Consider the following 16338-nt stretch of genomic DNA (forward strand, 5'->3'; position numbering starts at 1 on the left):
CCTTTGGACCTGCTCCAGCACCTCAATCTCCTTCCTGAGCTGAGGGGCCCAGAACTGGACACAGGACTCAAGCTGTGGCCTCCCCAGGGCTGAGCACAGGGGCAGAATCCCTTCCCTGGACCTGCTGGCCACGCTGTTCCTGAGCCAGCCCAGGATGCCATTGGCCTTCTTGGCCACCTGGGCACACTGCTGGCTCCTGTTCAGCTTGAACATGAAGCAGTGGGGTGAGGTGTAGTCTAGGGTGAAAGAAACGCTGCTGGAGCAGTTGTCTGTTTCAGTGTGACTTGGATCAGTGTGCCTTGGTCAGCTTTGAGGCAGATGCACTGATAACTGAGCATCAGCAGCAGGTTTCCATGATTGGTGTCCTTTGACTTTTCTTGTAAAGTGGTGGTTTTTGAAGAGTGAGTTGAGATTTCAGTTTCCTTCTTCAGTTTCTACAGTAGATGTGAGTGTATTCCCCAAGCCAAGGAAAAGCTCCCATTTCACCATCTTGAGCATTCAGTGTTCTCTCAGTTCCCCAGTAGCTCTGCTTTAATCCCTCCCTGCTGTGCCCAGGTGTCCACCCAAGTGCTTGTCCTCTACACAAAGTCAGTTGTAGTGGATGTCTGGTGATGTCTACACTTCAGTGGACTTGTCTTACCTGTTGACATTTTTTACTGCATTCTGTCACTGTAGCATCTGCAGTTCTCATATGGGAAGGGGCATCAGTATAAGCAGCTCCTGCAGATCAGATTTAGACTGGTTTCAAAATCAGGTTTTGCAAGAAGCAGGAGAACCAAGCTCTTGCCTCTTTGAGCATCTGGTACAACACTAAGTGCTGGTTCAATAGCTTTGGTTCTTTCTACTACCAGGCACGAGAGCCATTTCTGTTGCTTGCTTTTTTACTTAACCTTTTAGCATATCCATCAGTACCTTACTTGATCTATCTTTGCATGTGGTAGCACAACAACTGGATAAGAGATGTTTTGTGAACAAAAGATTGAGTTCTGTTTTATTCTATTAGGACAAGAATCACTCTCTGACCTCCAAAAATGATTGCTTAGTGTTTGTTCAGCAGGTGTCCAGCAGTGATGACTTGATTTTTGCATGTTAAAGCTCCTGCTCCTCTTCAGAGCACTGATAAAATACCTTCAACTAATGCAGTCAGGCCAAGCACAGGAACTGCAGCACCCTTAAGAAACACAAAAGCTGCTTGTAGGTGTGTTTATATGAGGTATAATAAGTTCCATACCATTTGCACTCCTTGTACTGATGTCATTTATGGCATAGTTTAATTTGATCCACACCCAATATTGTCTTAATGAGCCAGCTGGGAGGTAGGGAGATGTGGAAAACTCCAAACTTGTCAGTGGAATACCAATTCTCTGCTTTCTAGAAGCTCTTTGGAAAGCTAGAAGTAAATGGTGAGATTTAGATATTAGAAATAGAACTTAGAATTTCAATTTTATAAAGAAAAGGTGGGATTTACTGACAAGTGGGGAGAGGGAAGTGTTATTCATATTTACAAGTAAAATGCATCTGAATTGTGGAAGAGCTTGGAATAAAAGTAGTAACATCCATCCTGGGTGCTTTGCAACCTGGTATAATAGCTCCCAGTTGCAATGATATTTCATTAAAAAACAGTACAGTTCTTATATAAAGAGCAAGCCAGCAAGAATTTTAACAAACAGTTAAGTTTTGGGTGACTTTATACAAACAAATAGCTGGATGAGTGTTCTTCCATAGTCTGGTGGGATATTTTACAGCAGGAGATTAAACCTGTAATACAGGATTAGAAAATCTAATATATAATAGAAATTATTATTATTGGTAATATTTTTGTCATTGCTGTCTAGATTAATTCAAGATTTCTGTTCTCTCTTTCTTCCCTCACGTCTAGCAAAACTGTACAATCTAAAGTGGACTGCATTTTGGTAAGTACAATTTCTTAATATTTAATGAACTGCAAGATCAAAATAGATGGCTCTGGAGAATGCCAACTATTATGAAGCTTTTCCTTAGCAGTGCTCTGAGGCACTACGACTAAATGGGATCAGAATTAGCTCCCCTTGCCAAAAAATACATTATGTCGGTTTGGTGTTTGTTTTCTGTTGAAGTATTGACCTCTCCTTGTCAGCAACAAGTGTCTGATTGCCACTTGTAGAACTGTCAGTATAGATGGAGCACAGAAAGCTCACTTTGTGCTTTTGTAAGCATAATTGCACAGATCAGAGCATGCAAGAAGCTCATTATGCCTTCAAGTTCCATTTATCTTTAGGCTTTTAATGACAATGTTTATTGGTTTTTTTGCTGTTCCCTTGAAACAGTTAATCCATGGCTGGTACTACATTTTAAGGAAGGAACTAGATTGAGCTGCATGTTTGCACAAAACTGGCAGACTGATGTCCTGATCTGGGGAAAATCTTGCAGATGTCATAGTTATCAGATTTTTGGTTTTGTTTTTGTTTGTTAGTTTTAAATCTTGCTAACCTCAAAAGTTGCAGAACATCTTGGATACCTTCCCAGAAATGTGCAACATTAGAGATCCTGTTTGCTCTGCTGTACTACCTAGGACAGAGAGATAATACTGGTTTTTTTTTAAGAAGGAAAGCCTTTGAAATGCATAAACATAGTCTTCCTTTGTGAATTCAAAGACCTGGACCTAGCCAGTGGTAAGAGATTATTTCTGGGAAGCAGATATCTAGTGCTAACACAGAAAGGTTTTCTTTGTTTGTTTCTAATAATGAGCAAGTTGAGTGTCTTGAAACTGATGTCTGAATTCATAAATCTTAAGACTGGAAGGGACTGCTTATTCTGACTCTCTGCCTTTGGCTTTTCATCCTCAAGTACCAGTGGGCAAGATAGAGAGACAGATAACCATGTGCATGCTATCAAATAGAATCTGTTCAGCTTTATGACTGAGATAAATTGGAATACTCCTTAAAGTCACATTACCAAAGGTTAATTCAGATGACTCTGAATTCTCTTTCCTTAAAATGTTGCTTTAATTTATTGTGGTATTATTTAATGTAAGCTGTATTTTTGTATTGCAAGCAAACTGTGGACTCAATTTTGCCTATGATTAAAAATTCTTGGATGAATTTTTAAGACCTAGGGTACTGAGTTTTATCAGTTGGTATGAGCCCATTCATTCGTGTAGGTCTCATACATTGGATGGAAAAGCTCTTTATCTGAATAGTGCTCTTGGACACAAAGCAGTCTCCATAGCTTGACTTGGAATAAAAGGCAATGTCCTGGTGGTCTGATTTTCTGTTCCAGAGGTCTCCTTGTCTGCTGGTGTCCTGTCAATACAGAGGAGTCCTGCCAAAAGTGGAAAAGCAATTTTAGGTTAGCAATGGTAGATCTTGTGCAGCTCAGGTAGCTTCAAGATCAGAGTCATTTCAGGAAGTAAAAATGAACCTGAATTCTGACAAGATGGTTTCTGCACTCTCACATGCTTTTCAAAAGCTGTGAGCTGCAAGACAGAATCTAAAAGTATGTTAATCTAGAAACCTGTGACTATACAGCTTAAAGTAACTTGTTTGAAGCTTCACAGGGCTGTCCAGTTTTGTCCTGCAGATGAGCAAGTTGCCTCTTTGGTGTAATATTTATGGGTTTGTCAGAGAGATCTGTGACTGGGGTGCCAGCTGCCTGCAGAGAGTCTGACCACAAGCATATGGGCAGGTCAGAACAAAGCCTTTAAGTGCATTTTCTTATAGATTTGGTTCAGATAGAAACCTTTCCAGGGCCTTTGAATCAGTCTTGTGAAGCATAAAGAACAATGTCTGTCCCTTGTCTCCCTTATTGTAAGGAAGAGATTTGAGACTAGCTTCTGGGTATACTGGAAGGTGCTGATGATGGCTTAAAGCTTGTAAACTTGATCAGTTTGCTAGCAGTCTTAAAATAAAAAACACCCATAGAGAAAAACCAGACCACACTTGTTGCCATTTGTGTTTGGTAGCACCAGTTACAGCCACAGTGTGCTGAGCCACACACAAATGCTCTTCAACACCTCAACAAATGCTCTTCACCACCTATACAGCCTAACTGAACACAGGATAGCAAGGAAGAGAGAACCAGAAAAAGCAGAGGTGTGACAGTAATAGTCTTTGTTATGGCTGTAGCTAGAAGCAGAAGACTATGGAAAACAGTATAAGGGCACTGAGACTGCAATTACTTCTATAAGAGACCAAAGTTATCTGCCTTTTACTGTTATACCATGCCACTTACATTTTGACATCCTGACAGTTTCTGGAAGATCATAAGAAACTCATTCTATGCTGTGCAATCCAAAAAAGATAATTAGCAAGAATTGTGGTGTAAACAGCCATTAAAAATTCATCATAACATCTTTTTAACTGTAGTAAACATGTCTAGCAGTTGATTCTCTTATGACTTTGCTTGTTGTGTTTGCTGCCACATACTAAGGTGAACTCTTGAACCTGATTTTTAAAATGGTGTGCTCCATATAATCACTCAGCAAGAAGATTAAGGTTTCTTTCCTTAGTCTTCTGAAAAGAGGTCAGTGCTGATGAGAGAGTGCTGGGTTGATGGCCATGAAGAACAGCTGCTGGTGGCTGGAGCAGACTCAGTGTGAGCAGCACCAGTGTGTAAGATCTGTTGAAGCAATATGCTTTGTTCCAGAAGAACAGGAAGAAGGAGAGAAAGTAGTAGCTTGTCACTTTCTTTTTGGCCCTCTGGGAGACAGGCAGAACCTCTATGAAGCTTTGGCATCTGTGCTTGGACACCAAAGCTGCTGTTCAGAATATTTAACACCTGAAATATGTTTCTGCTTCTGTTCAGATAAAGCATATTGAATGTATTTATTAGCTGATTTTTAGAATAGTAGGTTCTGGTTTGATCATTAGGTGTTTTTTGTCCTGATCATATTTCCAACAAACCATCTGACCTTGAGCAAATTATTTAACCTTTGCTTCTTTTTTCTCTGTTCACAAAGTGGGGAGTTGATTGCTTGACTACTTTGCTATTTTTGGCCTGGTTGTTAAGTAGTAGACTTTGTTTGAAACTCATGTTTCCTATAACACAGATTGAGTCCTTAATCACATTTTGTATTGGACTGATATTTGTCTCTTTGTGCTGCAAGAAGTTTCAATGCAGTGTCTCTCAGAATGGAAACAGATGTCAAAACCTGATATTTTAATTAAAAAACCCTAAGCCCGCAATATTTTGGCCATCCTGGTTTATTTTACAGCTTTTTAATTTTGGGTCAAAATGCCTGTTAGAATGAAGAAGTAAATTGCTTCTGTTCCTAAGAGATCTTTGTTCTGTATCTACTTAAGCAGCACAAGTAGAGATTCATTTGGAGCAGTTCTGTGTGGCCACTGAAAATGCAAATCTAAATGGAGTTCTGGTTTGTTTCCTGTATTTTGTGCATTTCTATAGTGAACTATTTATATTTGGTAACTGTCAAAACAAAAATATCAGAGATTTCTGCTCCTTTATACCTTAGTCAAAGTATTTGCTTAGCTGTGGCGTGAAGTTTCTGGTTCTTTGTCCTTAGTTATTCTGTCTAAATATAAGATCACTCAGATACTTTGAGTACTTGATGTAGTTTTTTGGCTAAACTGAAGCCAGCTTGTAAAAATAAGTATGGATACTGCTTGCTCCTCATCTTGACTGAATCTTCCTTTGTTTAATGTGGTTCCAGTTGCAGGAGATAAATACAACATGTGAAAACCAGAAGTAACAGAGGTGGTGCTTTGTGCTGGCTTTACACCCCAATCCTGCAAGCAGTTTCTCATGCTTATGCATTTTTCCAACACAGCTTCAAGAAATGCAGTTTGTAAATAGCCTGTGGAGAATTAGACTGTCTTCATCTGATTTGATAGGACTAGCCAATCAAGGTCAGGAAACTTCAAGCACATTTTTTACTTAGCTTCTTTTAAGTAGCAAGGAAGGATTCCCCAGACAGTTTACTTACTTTCTGTATGGTATTTAGAGCTATGTAGCATTAAGCTTTAACAAGCTTTGCAAAGGGGAATTTGTCTTAAGATGATGCAAGCATCACAGTCTCCCTTTCAATGCTGTGACTCTTTCCCCTCTAATGACCTATTTTTTCCACACTGCTGACTTATCTGGATGGTCAGGGTTGAGAGAATATATACCATATTTTGTGGTTTTGTTCCTTTGTTTATTTCCATGTGCATCCAACTTAGCACAAAGAAAAACTCCTGATGAACTCCTTCTTGGTCGGTTGTCGTGAGGGCAGCTGAAAGGTTCTTCCACTTTCCTAATTTCATTTTTGATTTGAAAGTTTTGACACTTTGAACAGTTGCACTAACAGTTACTACAGAATTCACTAGACCTTTAGCACTGATAACTGGTGGTTGTCAGCAGATAGAAGTTGAAGAAGATTTTGTACTTAGTGAGGCTGCAAACAAAAGTTTTGAGAGTTTTACAAATGTTTAGAGAAAGCAGCCTAAACAAAACACAAAGTTTGATGTATTTTTAAGCTAAAGGAAGGAACATATTTCCTGACTCTACTTGAACTGGCTGTCACACTCCATCCCTTTGCTGCCACTTCTTCACTTTTAGGATGGTTTTCTCTAAATAGATCCAGTTGCATCTAATAAGCTTAGGTTTATCTAATTATCACCCAGGTAGGATTACCTCTGTGAACTGCCTGTGACTCTTGGCTTTGTGTCACCTCTCCTGTTTCCAGGAGGTTCTGCCTCCCCAGGGCTCCCCTACAGCTATCTCTGGAAGCTGGGGAAGACCTGCAGTAAGTGCAGTAAGTGCTGCCTGGGGCCAGGCATGGAGAGGAGTAGGTTTTGAGTGAAAGCAGTGAGATAACATCACTGTCTAGCTGCTTTTACTGAGTTTATGAGAAAGCCATAATCCTCAGATGCCTCAGCTCTTGGGGTGCAGTTTTACTGATGTGTTATTGGTTCACTTGTGTCCTTCGGAAGGGGCTCAGCTGACATAATCCCACTATAATTTTTTCTCTACATTTGTATCATTAGGGCTTGGGGTTTTTTTAAATGAAGTTTCTTGGATGGGGCCTGAGTAGCAGAGCCTCTGTGGCTTAGGTAGGGCCCTTCCTTCTGACAAGAAACAGCAGAAGTTGCTTCAACTGCAGTGGGCACCAAGACTACTTCATTATCTTTTGATGAAAGATTTAATGTTTCTCCTAAAACCTTGCCCTTTGTGTTGCACTCTGGACATTAGATTTGGAAATGAGAGGTTGTGTTCCATGTCTGTGTCAGAGTCACTGGGGCTTTTTTGTTTTGTTTTGCCTGGGATGCTTTTGCCCCATGGATTAATGCTGACCATGCAAGGTAATCTTACCCAAACCCAATTCTTTGGTGTGGGGCTTTGGCATTTGCAGTTTAGAACAAAAACCACTTAACTTCCTCAAAGAGGAGGAGCTCTAATAAACAAGTATGAATTTTCTTTTAGTTGTTAGATTTCTATCTTTTAGTTTAAAAATTATTAACTTTCTGTAAATTATTTCTTTGAAGAACATTGATTTTTACACTAATAGATTTGTTAGAGGAAAACCCACAAGTCCAAATGCAGTGGCTTATGCAGTAAGGAAAGAATGGAGAATTTGACAAAATGCACCTATGAAAAAATACCTCTTTGGATATTTGGTGGTGTGAGCTGTGGAAGTTACTGTTGAGCCACACAGAGATTGATGTCAGCAAATTTCAGGAGTTTATCAGAGGAAAATAAAAAAACAAACAAACAAACCCCCCAAATATTGTGGTTTGCTGCATTTTTAAAGAGCAACAACTGCAGTATGTGTTACCTGGCTGCTGCTGGAAGGGTTTCTCTTGGCTCTGAGAGCAAGTGTCTGACCACTGGTGGCCCAAGTCCGTGGAGCAGTTTTGTAGTGGGTTTAGACAGCAGGGTTAACTTGCCCCCACACTCTCTCAGAGCCCTTCCCCAGAGTCTGGGGACAGGGAGGGAACCCACTTGGTGGCTGCAAAGCCAATGGAAGCCAAGTGGGAGCTTGCCTCTCTCTAGTGCTGCTGTTCATTTTGTGCCAGCTGATCTGGATATGAGTGGGGCAGGCTGGAAAGCCCCAGTTTGAATGAAGTTTAGGTTGTTTGTATCTCTGCTTTTTGCTGAGGTAAACAGGTAGGTCTCACTCTTCCCTTTGGAAAAGTTTACATTGGCAATAAAGGAAAAGAGAATTAACTAATGCAAAAGCTGTATGCTGACTTAGAGAGGGATTGTGTGGGTCTTTGTAGCAACGGGGCACCACCTCATGCACTGCTTCTGAGGGAGAACCTATTTGCTCCATGCTGCATGGCTTTACTCCCACTGCAGGGCTGAGCACATTGCCTTAACTGATTTTCATACTATTTCGAGGTCTGTGCAGCTGGTTTTAGATGACCATAGGCTAGTTCATATATAACAATATATATATATAACATATATAGTTCATATAATTCATATATAACAATAAAACCTGTATACATCAGGTAAAACTCCCCCTCATGTCTGATCCTCAGATGGTATTCTCTGGAGGAGAAGTCTGGCACCGTGGAGATCCATGTGAACTGAGTGGCTTGTTCAGTGACTTTGATTTCCAAAGCAAACAAAAAAATAGGTCATCAGATGTCTTTGTCTAAGTCTGTGACACATAACTGTTAATGTACGGTGCATCACAGCTTCAGGTCTGACATCCTGCTTTGCTGCTGCATAGCTGGTCTTTGATGCTGTATTCTCAGAGGTGCTTCATGTGTGCTCTGAGAAGGTGAAGTCTTCATGTTACATGTCTCCTTACAGAAATCTGTTACTGAATTTTTTCCAGATTCCATTTTGTTGCATCTGAATTTTGTAATGATGACCCGTGCTTTCTAGTGTGTGATGGTGTGCAAATAAAATAGAAAAGCACATTTCTAGTCTCAGAGTGCTCAAGGTTCCATTTTCACATAAGTAAATACTGTGTTGTTTAAAATTTTATTTTAGACAGAAATATATTATTTCAGATGACAGTTTTTAGCTGTTAAGCTCAGCTCTTACCGTTTGCTTTTTTTCCCCCTGCATCCCTCCACCCTTCTTTTTTAACCAAAACATTTTTGTTACCTAGCAAGAAGTTGAGAAGTTTACAGACCTAGAGAAACTCTACCTCTACCTTCAGCTGCCTTCGGGTCCCAACAATGGAGACAAAAGGTACGTGTGTGAGTGTGTAAACACGAGCAGCTGGTACTGAAAACTTCTTTTACTTCTCATGGCACGTAACCTGCTGAGGAACCATTCACAAGATGTGTTTGGTAGGAGAAGCAGCCTTTGTTAAACATTAAAGACTCTTCCTGAACATTGTTTTGGTTTGTTTTTTTTTTTTTAGCTTTGGAATCTTTAATACAAGAATAACTTGTAAATATAAATCTCCTAAAATGGAAGAATCATCAGAAAAAGTGTTTTGCAGCAGTTTTGCAGTGTGATGGTTCCTTTGCTTTTTATGTAGGGATTGATAATGTAGCAACACGAAGGTGATAGTGAGAGAAAGAAGGAACTAATGGTTATTTCTGGTAACATCTGTTTGAATAAAGGAAGGTCTAGGAAACAAACCTGCAGATCACAACATTACCAAATCAGTAAATGTTCCCAGTCAGATGGTTATAGGCAGGCAGGTGCCTACAAGAAGCACTCTGAGCATCTGCTGGGAAAGTTGAGTGTTTCCAAATGGCAGCTGGTAAACTGAGTGGGCAAAAGCTTAGAGGTGGTCAGTAAGTAACAAGATATTTAAGAGGGAAAGTAGGTGAACTCTCACCCATCAGTGTCTACTTGCAGCTGTGTATTGGTGAAATATGAGAGTGTGGGGTCTCTTGGCTCAAGTGTGGATGAGGGAGGGGGATAACTGCTGTCTGTGCCTCGGGGGGTAGCTAAACCTGTCAGGTACTGTCTCTCGTTGTCTCTGGTGTCTCTCCACCAACATGAACAGGCAATTATTAGTCTTGTAACTGAGGAATTGCTGTGAAGTCTTTATCAGCACTGCTTCTTCTCTCCCCAGTGATCAGATCTCCATGTCATCCAGCCGTGCCCAGCAGATGCACGCCTTCTCGTGGATACGGAACACCTTGGAAGAGCACCCTGAGACATCCCTTCCCAAGCAGGAAGTTTATGATGAATACAAGTGAGTGCTCCCAAACTGGATCCATACATTTATATGCCCCTGTGCTCAGAGCTGGTGAGGCCACACCTTGAGTCCTGTGTCCAGTTCTGGGCCCCTCAGCTCAGGAAGGATATCAAGGTCCTGGAGCGGGTCCAAAGGAGGCAACTGGGCTGGTGAAGGGACTGGAGCACAGATCCTATGAGGAGAGGCTGAGGGAGCTGGGGGTGTTGAGGCTGGAGAAGAGGAGGCTCAGGGGAGACCTCATCACTCTCTCCAACTCCCTGAAAGGAGGTTGGAGCCAGGGGGGGGTTGGGCTCTTTTCCCAGGCAACTCTCAGCAAGACAAGAGGGCACAAGAGGTCTCAAGTTGTGCCAGGGGAGGTTTAGGTTGGACATTAGAAAGAATTTCTTTCTGGAGAGGGTGATCAGGCATTGGAATGGGCTGCCCAGGGAAGGGGTGGATTCTCCATCCCTGGAGATATTTCCAAAGAGCCTGGATGTGGCACTCAGTGCCATGGGCTGGGAACCACGGGGGGAGTGGAGCAAGGGTTGGACTTGATGAGCTCTGAGGTCCCTTCCAACCCAGCCAGTTCTATGATTCTAGGATTCTGTATGGCTTCAGTGAGCACAGATAGTTCTGTGTCATTGGCTCAGCAGGTATCCACTGATGTACATGTACAAGCATATAGCAGAGCAAGGCCTTATATACCAATGTACCTGAAAATATACTAGCTACAGTGAGGCAAACTTTATTCATTATTTCTGCCACTGAAGATAAGACTGTGATGTTGAAATTGTGCATTACGCATGCTGAAGGAAAGGTGCAAGTATTTCTTAACAATTAAATATCTCTATGAATATTCCTTTTGTTTTGTGGACAGAGCAGCACAGGTAAAAAGCACTAGTTACTGTTTTACAGTACACTTCGGTTTAGTTACTATTTTACAATACACTTCGGCTTGCTTTTATATACATATGTATATAACTGTCTTAACAAGAAGTTGAATTGTTCCTCATGGAAATGCAGCTGTTTTGCACACAAGGTCCATTCCATCACACCTTGCTTTCCAGAATAATGCATAAATGTTGGACTTTTGTGCAGAAAACCTAATTTCTACAGGAGCACAATATGACTGAATATTTATGAAAGCAGTAACCAAGGCCACTGTGAGTCTGTGTTGTCAAGTCTCAGTGCTACAATGTAACAAGGAAGCAATTAGAAGCAAGGGAGAGAGAGCTGTCTGATGGAAGTTGGATTTGAATTAATTTACAGAACGTTCCCTATGGGGAAAAAAGACACATCCTCAGCCCAGTTGCCTGAAGATGAATAACGGATTTGTGATCTAGTAAGAATACTTCCATAATCTGAATGATTACAGTAATTTGCAGCAAACTGAATCCCTTCACCTCCTAAGTGCCTACAGGAGTCAACCTTCAGTAATTGTTATTGCCGGGCTGTCTTCTGCGAACACCTCCTCTTAATTAACTCTCTCCGCTCGAGTTTTTTTTCACTCTGACTGAGCTAAGACAGGGTGGCATTCTCTTGCCTGGGGTCTATCAACATGCACACACCTATTTCTGAAATCTCACCATGGACTGGGGCGTTGTGACGCAGCCTGGAAACAGAACCAATGGCACAGCCCAGCTGGGGTGGCCAATCCCCGAGCAGCAGCCGCTCGCGCAGACACAGCAACAGCGGCAGCTGCTGAGCGGGAGAGAGATGGGAAGCGTTATTCTTAAATATATTTCTTATTAAATAATTTATGGCCTGCTTCAGCAACAAATCTGCTTGGCTTCCATGCTGTGCCAAGCTGCAGATGCCCGGAAAAATCATCATCTACAGATTGTGGAGTGTGAAATTTGGATGGCTTTTGTGTGTAGCTGCGTCAAGTATTTGTGTATTGTATTTTTTATTTTTTTTTTTTTTCCCTAACAAAATACGGGTGGTAAGCAAATATTCAGGAAAGTATCAAATGTTTGGATTATGTTCTCCTTTGAAAGCATCTGTTCTGTTTTTAAAACATTCGGTTTCCTTGAATATTTTAATGAGTTATTCTTGCACACCAAAGGAAAAGTAGTCTTTGAGTAGGAGGTGGGGAATGAGCATACAAATAGATAAGGGAGTTAGTTTTGATAAGTCATTTTTCTTTACCTAAGGGTGTTATGACCTCTCTAAATTCATGTCTGTCAGTACCAAGTTACCCTTTCTCTCCTTGATGTTGCATGAGCTCACAGAGACCAATCTTATGCACACTACATGTATAAATCAAAGTTACAAGGGTTCAGAAGAGTGCCATGTTGTACCAGCATCTCAATTCCTGTGATAAATTTTGATCAAACTCAGTCTTGCAAAACTACTGGGCTTCTGCATCACCTTTCATGTGTTTTTTTTTCTGTGAAGAGGTTAAAGACAGAAGCTTGCACATCACACAAGTCCACCATTGGCAAGCATCAATAGTGTTTCCTGCTCTCCAGCATTTCAGAAGCCTCTTCTTGCTGAACTTATTCAACAGTTACTTTTCTTTATGTTTTCTTACTCTTCTGTTTAATTGTGAATTCACATCTCTAAGTGAGTGGATTCATCCCTCATTTGAAAGCGATAAAATAAATGCAAAATTCATCATAATTTAAGGCAGTAGCACTTGGGAAGATTGAGAGCTTGCAGCTGAATTTCAGAAAGGAGTTAGATGAGAGTTCACCTCTCCTGGTGGTGCTGTGATGCTGCTTGCACTGACAGAATATGTAGGGCTGTAAGCAGCTCTTTTTCTGTTGGGCACACACAGTTCTTCTGCCACTTCCTTCTGGGAGTTATGGGGAAAATAAGTCTGGAAAATGTGGGAACTCATGGGGTGCTGCATAACCTACAGAAAATGCTTCCCATCACATCCTTTTCATGTTTTCTTGCCAGTTTCACCTGAGTCTCTTTTCTCTATTAATAAACACCTTTATGGGGGCAGAGAGGTGTAGATTTAGTTGAATTTAGAGAAGTAGGACTTGGAGTCTTAAATGCAGTCCTTCAGTAGTTGTGCAGTCAAAATCCTTGTTTGCCAAAAAGTGATTTGTTGAGCCTTCAGTAAATACTTGGGTCCTCTTATCTTGCTTCTACTGCAGTAACAAGGGAAGTCATTCATATTTAAGTTGGGTGCCCTGAAGATTCATTTGATATGCTTGGTATGGATTGGGAGGTCTTGAGTCATCCCCTATATCTTTCCTTTAGTCTGTAAATCATTAATTCTTGCTTTACTGGCTGCTGGACCACTTGATGCCACCTGATGATTATGGGCACCAAATGTTAAGAATGTTAATCAACAAGTTAGAAGAATAATATCCAGAAGCTGGCACAGAAAAGGGCAGTAGGTACAGGAATACCATATCTGTTAAACAAAGAAAAGACACAAGTTACATGCTAAGGTTGTCTGATAGCATTTAACCACTCTTGTTATATAGAACTCCTGATAGGAATAGGTTGGGACAAATTGTGTTGTGACATCCAGTGTCCTCTGTCATAAGCAGTACCTATGTGTTCCTTTTAAAAGGTGATCAAACTCCATCTAAAGAAGTTGTTTTCTACTGCTGTTGTGAATCTGACCTGCAATTTTGTTTATCTAATGGTTTTTTTAGTCATCTAATTTCCATATTACTTGACTTTTTAGGACTCTTTTTTTGTGCCAGCATTGTTCATCAGCTTAATGAGAGCCTAACTCTTTTTAAGGTTGTTCTCTCTAACCCATTTTTAGAGTCCTGTTGGTTTGCTGGATTGGATAAGCTGAGATAATTTTTTGTTTTGTGCAGTAGATTCTTCATAATTTGCTATTCATAATTTGTTGCTGCCCAAGAACCTATGTAAGATGGGCTGCAAAGCCTGACTGTCTTCATGGGCTTTTTGGTTAATCTTTTTCTATGGTTTGAGTACAATCCCAGTGTATTGAGTGCATGTAATTCCAAGATTTTACAAAAAGAAAAAAAAAAAAAAAGGCATTTTCTCCTTGTGCTGTAGGGGAGCTCTGCACAAAGGAACGTAAGCAACTGCATGTCCATTGCCATTTTTGTCTCTGTGTAGACCTTCCCTCCCCCCATCTGTTTCCCACCCACCCTTCAAATAAGCAAAATAGCTTCTGGGCTCAGTGATGTGCCAAGAGTGCTCGTAGCAGAGAGAAAAGCTTCAGGGAAGAGACTCCTGGTATGTGTTGTCAAGTCAATGAGAGACCACAGATGGACATGGAGGTTTCTCGGCCGAGCCAAGAGGAGGAGGGGCCATGTGGGATGATCTGTCTGCAAATTGAAATTACATGATAATAATAATAGCTCAGAAATCACAAGCTTGCAGGAGCTGCCAGGATGAATACGAGGCGACCATGTAACTGTAGGTTTTGCTGTTAGCAAGTAATTGTCTTGAAACAGATGTGCTAGAATTGAGGAATGGATTTTTTTTTATTTTTTTTTCTTCCTATTTGTTTATTTTCTCCTAGGGAGAGAATAATTTTAACTTCAAAGTTGATTGATTGGTAGATCCCTAATCCTGTTGTTTTGCTGGGTTGTTTTTTTTTGTTTTGTTTTGCTGACATTGTTGAGTTGCAGTCAAAGATATTGCTGACAGTGGCAGATAAATTCATTGAGCCCTCCTTTGCATGCTAGTAGGGACTTAAAGTCCTGCAATGAGCACTGGTAAATGACAAAGAGCCACCTTTTAGGAATTTTCAGAGTAAAGTTAAAATCCTGGAGGTAGCAGCTGCACACAAGCTCTGCAGGAAAATGAGAGACCTAAATAGCATAATTCTTGCTGTCATGATATCTTTCCATCATCATGAAAATCATTAGATCTGTGGTGATGCTTCACAAGTGGAATATATCTGCATACAGCCCAGGCAAAAGCAGCAGGTACCTGTTCTATGCTAACTACTGTTTTTACAGAGAAAATAAATGCAGTGGCAGTATCTCAAGGAATATATACTGCTTTCTATAGAGCTACAGTTTTCAGAGAAGAGGTTTTCACTTGTCTGCTTGCACTCAGATGCCATTATTAATTATGGCTGTTTTAATGAGGTGGTGTTGGGAATGAAACATCTGCTTTGGGAGCGCTGCTTTTTCTTTCTACCTCTGTGAGTAGAGATTTGTTTGCATGTATGTACCTGATTAGAGTAGCAGGCAACGTGGTTTATCAAATTACTGTTTTTCTGCTCTCCTGCTGATGCCCACACAGGGTTGTGTACAATCACCCCCTCTTTGCAGAGACAGGTTGTTTTTGTGTAGTGCTTGTAGGACTTCTCATGGGAAAGGAGGTCACTGCAGCCTGCTGCTGACTCTGTGACTGCAGGAAATCTGAATTAGAATGCTTTGGGCCTTAACATGATAATATCTGTGGAATACCACAAGGCTCTTGAACAAAAGGCAATATGGCATTCATATCTTTGGGCAGCCTTAAGCCTTGCTCTGTAGGTAAAATTCCAGAGAGGTTCCCAGTTTTCTCCTCTGCTTTCACGTGTTTGTGATTTTCCGGAACCTTCGTGTTTTGCAGCATAATCAACGATTCTTGTTCTCTCCCTTAAGGAGATGTTGTTTAAAAATCTCAGATGTTGAAACATCTGAATAGATGTTGAAACGAAATTCCTTTTGCTGTTTTTGAGAACTGAAGACACGTAACTGTGCCTATTTTACTAGAATAAGTAAACTTAGCAAAATAATGAACATTTCTTGCTTCGTTCCCCTATATCATCAGGTTGTATTCTTAGTCACACAAAGTTCTACATTTGCAGAGGCAGTTGAATCTGTTAATTCAGGACTGCTAATGAATATAAGGATGTCTGCAATTAAACAGCTCTCTTATTTCAGTAGTGGTACAGTAATAAGAGGTCCTCAGTTCATGTTTATGCTATACCTATAAAGATGAAGCTGGTTGCCTGGGAAGGTGTGTTTTATTAAGTTCAGCTCTGTTAAGCTCTACTAAATTGAGGTTGTGTAGGCAGAATCTTTCTCTGGGGACTGACAAATCTCTTACCAACTGCTTTTCAAATATTCCTGCAGGACTTCAGGCCTTACCACACTCAAGCTATATTTCTGGCTAGGACAACATCTCTGCTCTTACTGTGTCCTAAAAAAAGTGAATTGAAATGCGTGCTTCAGCCTAAGTTGTGGAGTAAATCTTAACTCTGCTCTAGATACTGCTGCTACTTGTTATGTCTCCATGTGACTTGCCTTTGAATTCAGTAGAGAACAAGGCAAAACCTGTGGTATTAATAGCTCTGTTTATACATTTTTAATGCATTCAGTCCGTTC

The 16338-nt window shown here is 40.7% G+C and overlaps 1 protein-coding gene across 2 annotated transcripts in view; it reads left to right on the top strand.

Moving 5' to 3' along the window:
• RFX7 (regulatory factor X7) overlaps positions 1-16338 on the top strand; it is a 54706-nt gene that overhangs the window by 23265 nt on the left and 15103 nt on the right. For both annotated transcript variants that reach the window (XM_071755115.1, XM_071755116.1), the window contains exons 2-4: positions 1880-1913; positions 9041-9123; positions 9965-10087. In XM_071755115.1, coding sequence (XP_071611216.1) covers positions 1880-1913; positions 9041-9123; positions 9965-10087 — 240 coding nt within the window. The remainder of the gene's footprint in view (positions 1-1879; positions 1914-9040; positions 9124-9964; positions 10088-16338) is intronic.

The sequence above is a fragment of the Heliangelus exortis genome, chromosome 11 (genome assembly GCF_036169615.1).
Source record: "Heliangelus exortis chromosome 11, bHelExo1.hap1, whole genome shotgun sequence".
NCBI classification, from domain to species: Eukaryota; Metazoa; Chordata; class Aves; order Apodiformes; family Trochilidae; genus Heliangelus; species Heliangelus exortis.